Source organism: Eschrichtius robustus, chromosome 11 (genome assembly GCF_028021215.1).
Source record: "Eschrichtius robustus isolate mEscRob2 chromosome 11, mEscRob2.pri, whole genome shotgun sequence".
NCBI classification, from domain to species: domain Eukaryota; kingdom Metazoa; phylum Chordata; class Mammalia; order Artiodactyla; family Eschrichtiidae; genus Eschrichtius; species Eschrichtius robustus.
Window position 1 is genome coordinate 82,657,247 of NC_090834.1, and position 13,531 is coordinate 82,670,777.

At 39.3% G+C, this 13,531-nt stretch overlaps 1 protein-coding gene across 1 annotated transcript in view; it reads left to right on the plus strand.

Annotated features, from left to right (window-relative positions):
• Window positions 1-13,531, plus strand: part of BBOX1 (gamma-butyrobetaine hydroxylase 1) — an 81,608-nt gene that overhangs the window by 7,388 nt on the left and 60,689 nt on the right. The window contains exon 3 of the mRNA XM_068554793.1: window positions 12,178-12,376. Coding sequence (XP_068410894.1) covers window positions 12,178-12,376 — 199 coding nt within the window. The remainder of the gene's footprint in view (window positions 1-12,177; window positions 12,377-13,531) is intronic.

Here is a 13,531-nt window from a genome sequence, read left to right on the forward strand (position 1 = left end):
TGTTTGAGGATATTTTTGAGAACCTAAAACAAATCTATTTTAAGGAAGAATTATTATGTTGTATTCCCTTTCATATTTTTTCAGTATACTTACCACATCAAAAATTAAGAAAAATATACCAACTTTTTTTACTCTTGGAAAAGTAATTTCTAGAGTTACACTAAAGTAAATTTATTTCTTTTCCTTCCTTTTTCTTTTCAAACAGGGTAGAGTGGGCTTTTTTCAGTGAGTGAAGAACTTCCATTTCTCACAAACAAGACTTACTTTTTCTTGCAGCCCAGGAATAAGTTTTATAACATTGGCAATTGGACTGCAAATTTAGAATTTATAAATTTAGAAAATTCCAAAGTGTGGCAATTTCAAGAAGTAAAGTTGGATTGCTTTATATGCTGGCTTCACTTTTACCAAACCTACACATAAGTTATAAACAATTACTTCTCACTTCTGGTTCTACTTTGTTCTTCAAGATGACAGAACACAGCAGAACAACTATAGTTTTGGGATAGTAGATATCTTCATCGTACTTAAATTTCTCCCTTAAGATTCCATTCCCAAACTTTCAAATATGCCCATGGAAAACATTGATTTTTAATTTCTTTTTAAAGTTTTCTATCCCTGTAGGAAAAAAATTGATTTTTAAAAAGAATTTTGATGTTGCTATTTACCCATTCTGTGTATTTGCCTAATATCTAGCTGAGCAAATTAGATAAATAATTTTTAATCACTGCTCCATTGAATGAATCCTCTAACTTTATTCTTTTCCTCAAAATTCTGTATTTTTCTCAATCTGTAACTTTGCTCTTAATCAAAAGAGCAGTGTAGCACTGAAATTAAAAGTGCTCTTGAACTTAGGTCTTTCTAGGTCTGTGATCTTGAGCAATTTACTTAACCTGTCTATGCCCCTAAATCTTTAACTGCATGATGGTACCTACTTATCACCTTGAGTAGCACCATGTTGAGAGAAAAACAATGTCTCACTTTACATATTAACTCACTTCATCTTCACAAGTTTCCCTTAAAAGCAGTTGTAAATAACTACAGAGAACAGCCTTGAGAGGCTTCTTGAACTTCTTGAACAGTATATGTTTACTGTTCAATGAAACATATGAAACAAAAAAATGTAGAATCCTATTAGTAAAATTCTTTCTCCTTTTTTCCATTAGCTGTCAAGCTTCCATGCACATCGCCTGTTTGCCCAGAGAAGACTGACATTCAAAAGGTTTTAGGGGGAAAAAGTTGTATAGGTTGTCCTTCTTGCCAACAACTTAGTGGAAGCCTTTTATTATCTCACACCTGAATTACTGAAATAACATGGCCTCTGTGTTCACTCCCAGCTTGCACAACTCTGCAGGGTAATCTTCCCGATGCCCACCATCGTCTTTCTTCCCCCCTGGCTCTGGTGTTTCACTGCAGCACAATAAAGTCCAAAGTCTTCCCTGGGACTTTCTAATCATCCCACAATCAAGTGCCCCCTCAGCAAGCATGTGGATTCTTACTTTTGCCCAAACTCCGTTAGTTTCTCAGATCACTTATTCTATTCTTTCTGTCTGGCCAAACTTCACCTTTCCATCCTGCAAGGTCCAACTCACATCCCAAAGAAGCCCTTTACCAACCTACCCGATATTTATATTTATCCCCAAGTCAAACTACAAAATAAAGGCCAGAAAGAAAGCAAGCCCAGGAAATGGACATAATTTCACTGGTAACACTAAAATGCAAAGCTATAATATAACAATGGAAGCATATATATTTTTCTAGAAGAATTTTGTTAGAATTCATTAGGAGAAGAAGTGAAAGAATGTGGTCTGCTAGGAAAGTGCTTCCCCCCGTGAAACAACACAGTGTTTCGAAAGGAGAACAGTTTTGGAGTCAGCAGAGGGGCTTTGACTTTCTGCTCTGTGAACTTGACCTTGTGTCATAAATGATCTGACTCTTACTTTTTCCATATGTAAAAGAGGCAATGCCTCTCAGCTCCAGGATGTGAAGAAAAAATGGGAAAATGTAAGTACTTTGCTTAGCTCAGTGCCTGCCACACTGTGGATGTTCAAACCCTGTTAGGTCTTTCCCTCCCCTTCTCCTTCTACTTAGAGAGCCATGAACATAGCAGAGGCATAGTAAAGAGCATTTAGGTAAGGTCAGGAGAGAGAAACAACAGTGGCATGATCACCTCTTATGCGTGAGTTCCCCTTACTTGACGAATAATCATGTATAATTCCAATTAAACACTTGAGAGTGACTCAGAGGTGAATTATTGCCACGAAAAGGATTTTAGTTATTCAGACATTGGTTTGAAGTCTGGGCCAAATTTTTACCTACCTGACAGATAGTTTCCTTTAAATAATACTAAGGAAGGCAATGAAAAGACTGGTCAACTATGACCCTAATTCCAATCAGTGCTGTAAAAATGTTTACTGAAGCTGGGATGATCAGCAAACTTGGGGAAAAGTGGTGAGTTATCTACTAGTTAGTTAAGGATCACTACAGATGAAAATACCAGCACTCAGTAGATATATTTCATGTACAAACCTAGATACCTGGATGAAAAAAATTCCAGACCCATCTAGATGCAGTCCCATCACCATATAGAAAACAGATAATATGAATAAGGCAGACAGAGGAAAGGTATCTAAAGAGAACAATGTGCTCATGCACGGAGGAAGCAGAGTCTCTCAACTCTAACTTCACTGAGACATGATGGAAGTTTCTAGCCCAGAACAAATTGGTCAAGCACAGTATATGATGGACAACCAAAAAGGAGATTTATAAAGTGATTTACTTGGAGCAATAAGAAAAAATGAGGAAAACCAGAGAAAAGGTGAATCCTCTGATGGGAGCAGATGGTCTTAGATAATCCTGTTTCACACACAGTCGTTCCCATCTCAGTTGATGGCAACCCCATCTCTCAGGCAGCAGGATCATCCTAGACTCCTTATTAACCCTTATACTACACACCCAATGTGTCAAGAAAATCTACTAGCCCTATTACCAAAACAATCCAGAATCCATCCACATCTCACTATCTCCACCACCAACCCTCCATCTGAACTACCAACATCATACGCCCTCTTCCTCCCCTTCCTCTTCCCCTACTCCTTTGCCAGTCTTCCTTCTTCATATCTTTAAAGCATTGCTATATGCCAGTCACAGAGCTCAATGCTTAATATGTATTACTCTATTTAATCCTAGCAACAACTTTACAAAGGCAACATCATTGTAACCAGTTTACACATGAGGAAAATAAGGCTGATAAAAGTAAGTAACTAGTCCAAAATCAAAGAGGCAAAGAAGTAACAGAGCCAAGATTTGACTGAAGAACACCTGCTTTATTGAATCCCTTTCTATCATCCTCCATCTCTTCTATGTGCTTGCAGCAATTTGTGCTGGCTACTCTTTTTGTGTCGCTGCAATTATCGCACTGAAGGGTCAGTGTCGGTGTATTTGACTGTCATCCCCACTAGACAATTGGAATCCAGCGAAATCGCTAATATTAATAACAGGTACCATTTATTGAACATCTTCCATGCATTATATTTATTCAGCAAGTACTTAATGAGTGTCAGCTATGTACCAGCTGCTGTTCTAGGTACTGGGAATGCAGTGATGAACAAAACAGAGGTAGACTTTATCTGTAAGGAGTTTACATTTTGGTAGAGAAAGAGATCACGAAATTTACAAATTTATCTACATTACATCAAGTGGCCATAAGGACTTGGACACAGGCAGGTTGGTCGATGTGGCGATGGGGTGTATGGAAGTCTCTTCTGAGTCCTTCTAATTTTTTACTGAAATATGAAGCAAAGTTATCAGCTAAGCATGAGTAGGAGGAGGAAGTGTGGGAAGTTTGAGGACAGGGAACGTGAGAAACAGTCAGCTAGGGGAGTATGAGATAGAGTTAACTATAGATTAATGGGTGTGCAATAAAATCGGTCATCATGGTATGTTTTCCTCCAGCCATGTTCAGCTGCTCTGGGTCAAGTGCAGATTTAATTAAGTATACAATGTCAAGTTCTTTCTAGGTATCATCTCATTTAAATTTCCCAACAACCCTGCAGGTTGTTTAACTCTGTATTTTCCAGATGAAGAAATTGAACTGAGAGAATGCATCACTTTCTGAAGGTCATGTAGACGGAAAGTATCAGAATTCAGATTTGAATCCAAATCTGTCACCTTCAAACCTTGAGTTATGAATTTTGACACAAAGTCCCTATCAAATTGGACCCACATCCTCAACTCTATATGTGCTTAGTATGTTCTCAGTGAACTAGCTTCGGAAACTTGGCTGAGGAGGAATTCTTACACATTTTGGTTGACTGAAAAGTTAATATGCATCAACAGACTTGAGACTGCCAAAACAAGGTTAATTAGATTTAGGCTGCCTGAATAAAAATGTAGTAGCAAGCCCACCGTGCTGGCACGCCTGTAGTATTATGTCTGATCTGAGACGCCCAGGCTGTTATGGGACATCAGCAAACTTGAAAACATCATCCAGAGGAGAGCAGAGAGGGTAGTGCAGGGCTTGGGAGCCACAAAACATGAAAAATATGAGACAGAAAGAGACTATTTAGCCTTGGAAAGAAAAACTTAGCTCAGTGACTGTCTTTATACACATCTCCAAGACTGCCATATTCTGTGTGATTCTGGAGCACAGAATTAGTGCCTAAAAGAAGGTGACAGAGGTAGATGTGCCTCTGCATAAGGAAGAAGATTGTGTTGATTGGAGCCGTCTGGAACCAGGATGAGCTGTGCCATAGGGAGATGTGTGCTCTGGAATTAAAAGCCATCAAGAGGGTGTTCTATAACCTTTTGAGGGATGTCAGAGGGGATAGTCACAACAAGGACAGAGGGTGAAACTGAATTTTCTGTTAGTCCTGCCAATTCCAAGGAAGTCTGAGATAATAATCTCCCTTCTCAACATCCTTTGGTGTTTGTTATCCTTTAACAAATTTTTTTCTGAACATCTAGAGTCTAGTTCTTTGTGTGGGTATCCCAGCTCTGACATATATTAGCTGTGTGATGTTGCATAACTTAGGTATGATCCTGATGTCTGTCTAATCTATAAAGGGGGAATAATATAGAACCTCTATTATGGGGTTGTTGTGAGGATTACAGGCATCACTCCATGTAAAGTGCTTAGAAGGGTGCCTGGAATTATAAATGTCCAATAAGTGTTCACTCTCATTTTTTCAAGAGTTTTTCACACACTCCCCTTTAGTGCTGCTTCATTATTTCATGAGTTCTTGTTTTTTCCAACTAAATCGTCACTCTTGTCATAGGGCTGAGCATATATATATTACCGGGTACTTAATAGTTCAAAACAAAAATGTGTTTCTCTTCTTTCAAGCAACGTAAACTTGTTTAGAAGCATCTTTTGTACGTTCTCAGGGAGACTTTTCAAGTTTGGTGGGATTAGCACCTAGAGGAAAGGTTTTATGGATTTCTCCATCTTTTAAAATACTAAAGTGTGCTCAAACACTCCTTTTTCAAGGGTTGTTTCTTGTTTCCAGTCATCATTAGGAAATAAGCTAAGATTTGTTTAGGATACAGAACATAGCAGTTTTCTGAAAATCTACTGGGTGCAAGCCCTAGGCTATATACCAGGGGGGAGGAAGAGTAAGGGGGCAACAGTGGTGAGGAAATAAAGATAAGCAACAGGATCTCTATAGTTTGCAAGGATCGTACAGTCCAGTGGAAAAGAGAGAAAGATAAGGACCTGCCTGACCCACACTTGCTTACTTTTTCCCTTCATCTGCGACACCCACCTCTTTGTCTCATGGGTCCTAGCTTCAGTGACTTTGAGTTCCTCCAACAATCTAAGAGATCACCCCTCTTCCTACTGTCTTTCCTTCTTAGACACTTTCCCTGCCCTTTGCGTGACTGGCTTCTCTCACCTCTCAGGATGTGGCTTAAACAGCTTCTTTTCAGTTACACCTTTCTTATCTGCCATGTCTAAACAAATAAGTTCTCCAGCCCACTCCCAATGATTATTTGTCAATATACCCCATTCGTTACACCCATGACACTTGCTACAACGTTTATTTTTATGTATTTATTTGTTTGCTTCCTTGTTTATTCACTTTTTCCACCCCAAAGGCAGCAATCACATCTATTTTTATTCACCAATGCAACCTCTTTCACAAAGCCAGACTTTCTACGTGTGGAGTAAGTGAAAGATCCTTTCAGCATAAGGTGGTGAGCACAGGGTCTGAGGTGTGTATTGGTGCTGGGGATCACAGAAGATAGCCATCTAACCCAGTCTTGGAGATCCTGAAGGAGGGCATTGCAGAGGCTGTCACTGCCCCATCAGACCTCCTCAGCACCCTTCCCATACTTGCCAACAGTTTGCTATTGCAAGACTGCCAAGCTCCTGGAGGGTTCTCTCTGCCTGAGGGAGCATGCTTGGCCAACACACAGGGAAGGCCAGAAAGACCAAGGAGTGAATGCCCAGAAGCAGCTCTCAACCAATAAGGGGTAGGTGGGGGGGGCCTCTGCATCTCAGCTTCCTTGCCGCTGGGTGGGACAACTCTGTATCTGAGTAGAGTCTACAGTGTTGCCATGAGGTCCAGCAGGGCTGAGCCCCAACTGCAAAAGCAGTAACCCGTTCATTAAAACACCTTCCAGAGGCCCCCTTCCCTTTCTCACTTCCCCACTTCCTATTGGTGCCTCCAGGGAGACCTCCTTAGTAAATCGCTTGCATTCAAATCCTCATCTCAAGGTCAGCTTCTGGAAGATCTCAATCTAAAAAAGGACAAGTGACCAGAATCTTGAAAGGTGTTTCGAGTTCACTAGACAAGAGGTAAAAGAATTTCCAAAGAGGGCAGGATTTCCTTAGTGCAGAGAAGAGAAAGTCCCAAAATCTGGGGGTCAGGTTTTGATTATGGCTGGGCCCCTGCAAGATATTTATAGGAAAAGATAGTAAGCAATCAGCTGATCCTCAGCACATGAGATTAGCTGTTTCAGAGCCAACAGCACAGTTCCGTGCAGGTAGACAGAAGGTCCTAAACTCTTGAAATAACACATTGCAACCCTGCATGCTGTACTCATGAATCTTTAACTGAAGAGCTTCTTTGTGTCTTTTCCTTTTTTGAAATACAACTCAGGATCCAGGAATGTGAGGCTTAATCCTGAAAAGGAAGCCTTGTACAAATGGTTTCTTGAAAGCCAGCGTGCAGCCTGTTCATAAATTTTATGATGTGTGAAGCACATGTTCAAGGAAGTATTTATTAGTAAGGCCATAAGTTAAATTAGAAAGGGTGGTTCATGCCTTAAATATTCCGTCATTTTCCATACTGTTTATGTTTCCAGACCCAAGTGTGAAATTTAACTTTTCTTTTAATGTATTCACCTAACAAATGATTTACTCTAGGCCAACATGTTTTCTTATGGTCCCCAGTAGTGATGTTTTGCAGTTGGGGGGAGACTGGGAAAATGCTTCTAAATTACTTTTTCAATGTCAAAGTTTCTGTGCAGAAATCATAGAATGATCTTACTGGTGGATTTATTAAGAAGATGTAGTTTATTTCTCCCGGAAAGTTGGAGTATTTTATATTGGGGATGTTTTGATGAATTTGGAAACTGGCTAGTCATTGTGCTGTCTCTGAAAGTCACAATTGGCATAACTGAGTCTGTGAGTGGCTCGTATTAGGACACAGATCCTGTGATAGGCTGTGGCCCTTGGTCACTGATTTTTTTCAAAGCTCCTGCCAAGGCACACCAAAATAGGAGCTATAGTTGGAAAACTGTAAACTCTGTAGAACTTAAAAGGTATTGTGACCAACTCCTGATAGTAAAATCCTATGAATTTGAAATTATTTACAGTACAGACTATGCTATGTATGATATTAACAGCCTTATACTGAGCTTTATACTGAGTCTTTGTGTGAATATGGTTAATTTTACACATGTAAAGAGTAACAAATTTATTAAAAGAATCTAACTCATTTTGTATTTTTAAAACAAAGAATATCATGTGTGTATGTGCATGTGTGTTTGAGAGCGTGTGTGTGTGTGTGTGTGTGTGTGTGTGTTATTCTATAATGGGAAAATGAGTCATGTAGAAACAAAAATTCATTAAAATATGCTATCATTATATATAGATGTATATAGTGTGTGCCCTTAGCAGAGCCTTCTTGAATCCACAAAATGCTCAAAATACAAAAGTTTTGAAAATATTTGCATCTTGTGAAAGTGTTTTTTACATCTCTATTTATTACATTTCCCTGCTACACAGTCACCAGAACTCTCTGGAAAGTGATAAAGGCCTTAAGTAAAACCAGACTGGATCACTGACATATACTGGCATGAATTTTTAAAAAGAAGCTAGCTGATTTTTAAGCCTTGGTTCATTTCACAAAAGCAATGAATAGCAATGTTGTCAAAGAGTTGTGCCATGAAACCTAGTCATAAAGCTTTTTCTGCATTTAAAATCCTGACTGGGAGCCAAGGTTTATCTTTAAACACTCATGCTTGAACATGTCCAGACAAAGTGTTCCTAATTGTAACTGGCCCTGCTTTCTTTTTCATCTAGAAAGTAGATTTCCTTTGTAAGGGATAGAATAAGCTGTGGACATTCAGACAGAGGACTTAAGAATACATGTAACCACAGTATTTCAAGGCATTAAGTGTTTATTTTCTGTGTAGTTGTTGAAATTACAGACTTTGGAATTAGTCACCTGAATTTGCCTAACTAGCTCTGCAAATCATTAGCTGAAAGACTTGGATCTCTGTTCCCTTCTCTGTAACATGGGAATACTGAAAGCATCTATCGCATATATTTATTATGGACATTAAAAGAAATAAGGTATGGAGAGCACCTAGCACTGTGCCTGACACCTAGAAAGTATTCAGCAAATATTAACTATTATATTAATATTATTATTATTATTATTAGTCTACTATGTGCCAGGCACTGTACCAAGCTCCTTGCATAATCTCGTTGCATGGTCAACATATGACCTGCAAGGTAAATATAAGTATGGTTATTTTATAAATTAAGAGATGGAGGATCAGCGAAAAGATAAGGAAACAAGCTGGTAAGAAGCAAGACAGTGACTCAAACCCAGGCCTCTTTAGCTCCGTGTTCTTTATTCTATTCATGTCCTGTTTCATACAGTATCAGTGATATGTGGCTACTTAAGTTTAAATTTAAATCAGTTTGAATTAAATGAAGGAAAAACATTTAGTTCCTTCGTTCCACTAGCCACAGGCCAAGTCTCGATAGCCACATGTTATTAGTAGCTATGATACTGGATGGTACAGATAGAGAATATTTCCTTCATCTGTTCTATTTGACAATATTGCAGTCTAGACCATACTATCTCTCCAGGCTGGTTTGCTCTCAACAGGACAAAAATTTTTTTCTTTTAAATATTATAACAAAGGCTCATCAATTAATTACTTAACCCTTTGTAATAAAGAAAACACATTGCTATAGATGGCCATGTAGATCGTAGCTAATCCATCTAACAGTCTACACAGGAATGAAAAATTTGCCCTTGGCCAGATCATCACAGTGCCCAAGACCTAGGAGAATCCTCAGCTGTAATCTAGATGATCTCTTTATTCAATAATAAGAACCCATGGAGATGGGAAATCCTAAAGCCAATGTGAAAATGCAAGATGAGTCTCCACCTCTCATCTACCTCTAATACTCTGTGGACCTATAACTTTCATCTGGGGCTCAACAAGCTTAAAGCTGTTTTCAATATTTTTTAAGTTTCTGGGTGTAGTCTACTTAGGTGTAAGCTTTGGAAAGAGGAGATAGTGATTAATTATGTTGTTAACACTGATATTTTGCCCAGGAAATTTTTCTCTTAACTGGAAGCCAAATGACTTTTCTAGCTAGGTAGCCAATAAGCAATATTTATGATATTTATCACCTTCTTTTCACGGACCTTTTTGATTAGTATCAGATATTACAATCTGGAGACTGTAAATGCAAAGGGCAAATGGGAGTGGCAAAGCAAACAACCATATAATCCAATATTCAAAACAAAATCAAATAGATTGCCTCTTTGAACAGAAGCTCTTTCATATAAAGCCAACTCTTGTTAGAGAGCAGAGTGGTGCAGCAGAACCGCGCTGGGCCCATAAAACCAACTTTGATTTCAGAAGAAATAGTTGAGGCATGAGGGACAGACCTGAGGAACTTCATGCATATAAAAGAGCAGCTGGCATCGTAGAAGGAGCATTAGGTAAGGGATCAGAAGATCTGATATCTCCATGGTATCCCGAACGTACTTCAACTATAGCATCTACCATATTATGTTTTAATTGTCAGTTTCCGTGTCCAAGTCTCCCATAGACTATGAGTTCCTGAAAACCTACTGCCTATCACAGTGTCCCACGACATGGTAAAATATTAGACTTATTGAAAAAATAAACCAACAAATAATTATTGGGTAGCTAATAGAATCAAGGAAGACCAAGAACCTGTATTTTACACCATACACCCTCCAAAAAAATTATGCTTATATCCCAAACCCTTCACACCCCATTGTTATCGCTTTAGCCAACTTGCTCTGGCCCATGTGCTGACCTGCTTCTCTTTGCCAAGCTGACTTGGTTTAATAGTAAATTCTAAGGTTTTTCTCTAAAAGCACTTGATAAGCAACACTGAAAAAAAAAGGAACAGAAACGGCTATAGTTCTTTCAGTTATGGTTAGTCCCACAGAGAGAAGCGTTAAAACAAAAATTAGGAACCAGTGGCTGAATATAAACTCGACTTCCTGAGAAGATACAGTAAGTCACTTGGGCCTGTGGAATGTATTCAATACTGAAGAATATTAACATTGTCCAAAATAATGAATGCAGCCACTAGGGAGGACTCATTTAGAGTTTGCAAATTAGGCCCTGAAAATTCTGCCTCATTATGCATTATGCAATATTATGCAAACTTTGGCAATATATGTGTTTATAATCTGATTAGTTCTTCCCCCCGCCCTGCCCCAACACACACCTACTCATCTCTGTGAATGTCCTCATGCAACTCGCTGGTAGGAGATCAGGAAGTGGCTTCCTGCACCTGTAAGTATCTTTGCTACTACTAAACCAACATCTGACTCCTAAGAAATCCCTGGTTCTGCAGAAACAGCCATGCTGACATCAAAGAAGAAATGATTTCCAATCTACAACTACTACAAGGGAACACTGACCCAATCTTTTATCTTAAACTGGAGGCTCTGGGGTTGTTTTCTGTAACATGACGTATATTTCCCAGTTAGAAAAAGGAGGCATTGCACAGGATGATTTTGAGATCATAAGTCCTCATTCCGTCACTTGTTAGGAAGGCTTGCCTTCCTAAGGCAAATTCTTTCCCCCAAAATGAAGAAATCAAGTGGATTAGCTAGAGTGGTCTTTGCTGAATGCAATTATTAATATCTGAGTTATTTTCCTTGGCAAAATTATGTTTCCTCTGTGTTCTACCTCCTTTGAGAGAGCCTGGTTTGTAAGCAAATTATTTTCTACATTTGTTTTCCTTTCTGTTTTTTCAAGTAAACACTTTTATGAGTAATAAATCATGAGGAATCAGAAAACAAAGAAAGGCATTTGACTTTATCTCATGTGGCATTGTCACCAAAGTGTTTGTGCATGCCATGAGCACAACTTTCACCTTTTCCTCCCCATGGACAGCTTTTGCTGACTCCTGTGAACAAGTTGACCCTAGAGAAAGCTTCTTATCAGGTAAAATAAGAGGAAGAAGGAGAGTTCCTACCATGGCAAGCACTTCTCACCCCGACCCCCAGGGATAGGCATATGCTGTTCTAGCACGTGATTGTGATTTTATCTCTATTTGGAATTGAGCAATATAACTTGGCTGTTAAAATACACAATATTTCAAGGCTATTTCTAAGCAATGTCCAGGCAGAGAAGCCCTAAGGACATATGCATCAAGAGCCATCACAAGCTAAACAACATTCTCTTGTGTTATAGTGTGTCTTGTGTTATAGTGAATACCTGTCATGGGTCTTCCACGGTTGTAGGCAGAAAGCATAGAGTAGACTGGCTTGGGTCCAGGGAAGAAGAGCTGGTAACCTGGGCATTTCTAATATGACTGAAATTTAATCAATTCCATGATAGAACAAAGGTCAGCTTCAATGAACTAGTCCCTTCTCTGAGGTTCTCACTGTATGTTAAAAACAGTGCAATCCCATCTGGTTTCTTCTTTTTCTTAATTCACAGAATGTCAGTACTGGGGCTCAGAGTTCCAGCTACCTACTCTGGATTTTGAAGATGTTTTAAAAGATGATGAGCATGCATACAGGTGGCTCTCCAGGCTCAAGAAAGTCGGCATAGTGCGACTCACAGGAGCATCTGACAAACGAGGAGAAGTTTTAAAACTTGGGAAAAGGATTGGTTTCCTTTATCTCACATTTTATGGGTGAGTCACCAAATAGTTGGTATTCTGCCATCATATATAGGGTTTGATATACTTCCCAGACAGGGGACTCTTTTGATTGATGATATAGAAATTTCCACAATGTCTTGACAGGAAGTCAGATGAGAGTCTAAAAGTGGGATTTCTCTGAGAATGCCTGGAATGACGTCAGACGCCAAAGACAGGATAGTTAAAGGTCGAGGATTAGTTTGCTAGGGCCGCACAGCAGAATACCATAGACTGGGTGGCTTGAACAACAAAAGTTTATTTCCTCATAGTTCTAAAGGCCAGAAGTCCAAGATCAAGGTGCTGGCAGGTTTGGTTCTTGGTGAGTGCTCTCTTCCTCGCTTGCAGTTGGCCAATTTCTCACTGTATCTTCACATGACCTTTCCTCAGAGTACCTGCACTCCTGGTATCTCTTCCTCTTCTTATAAAGACACCAGTCCTATTGGATTAGGGCCCCGCCCTTAAGATTTCATTTAATCGGGAATTCCCTGGCAGTCCAGTGGTTAGGACTCCACGCTCTCACTGGAGAGGGCCCGGGTTCTATCCCTGGTCAAAAAAGAAAAAAACCAAAGATTTCATTTAACCCTAATCACCCCCTTAAAGGCCCTTTCTCCAAATGTAGTCACACTGAAGGTTAGGGTTTCATCATATGAAATTGGGAAGGACACAATTCAGTCCATACCAAGTGGGATAAAAGACTGTTTCTCTAAGGCTTTTTAAAAATATTCAGCTTTACAACTGTGAACGTTTATTAAAGTTTTACCTCCCAAGAGTTGGCACAAAATTAGGTTGGGCCCTGGGGAAATGAAACCAGCCACCAGATGTTTTAAGTAAAGCTAACATGCAGAAAATTAAGTCTACGCACTTTAGCAAGTAACAGGAAATACAATTGATTTTAACTTTGGAACAAGAGGCTGTTTGCATAAGAACTGCCTGAGAGGTAACATTAATTATGGATAAGAAAACATTAGCAACAGGAAACACTACCTGGAAGTGGGGGTATGACTGTATTTCTAATCTTTAGGGTGAGCCTGTCATTTGCGATGGAGACACTTATTCTTGGGCTCAGAGTAGAGGGCACTAAAAGTGAAAAGGACCTGCAAAATGCAAAGTTTGCAAACTGGTAGCACGCAGGCAGTATTCAGATGTGTT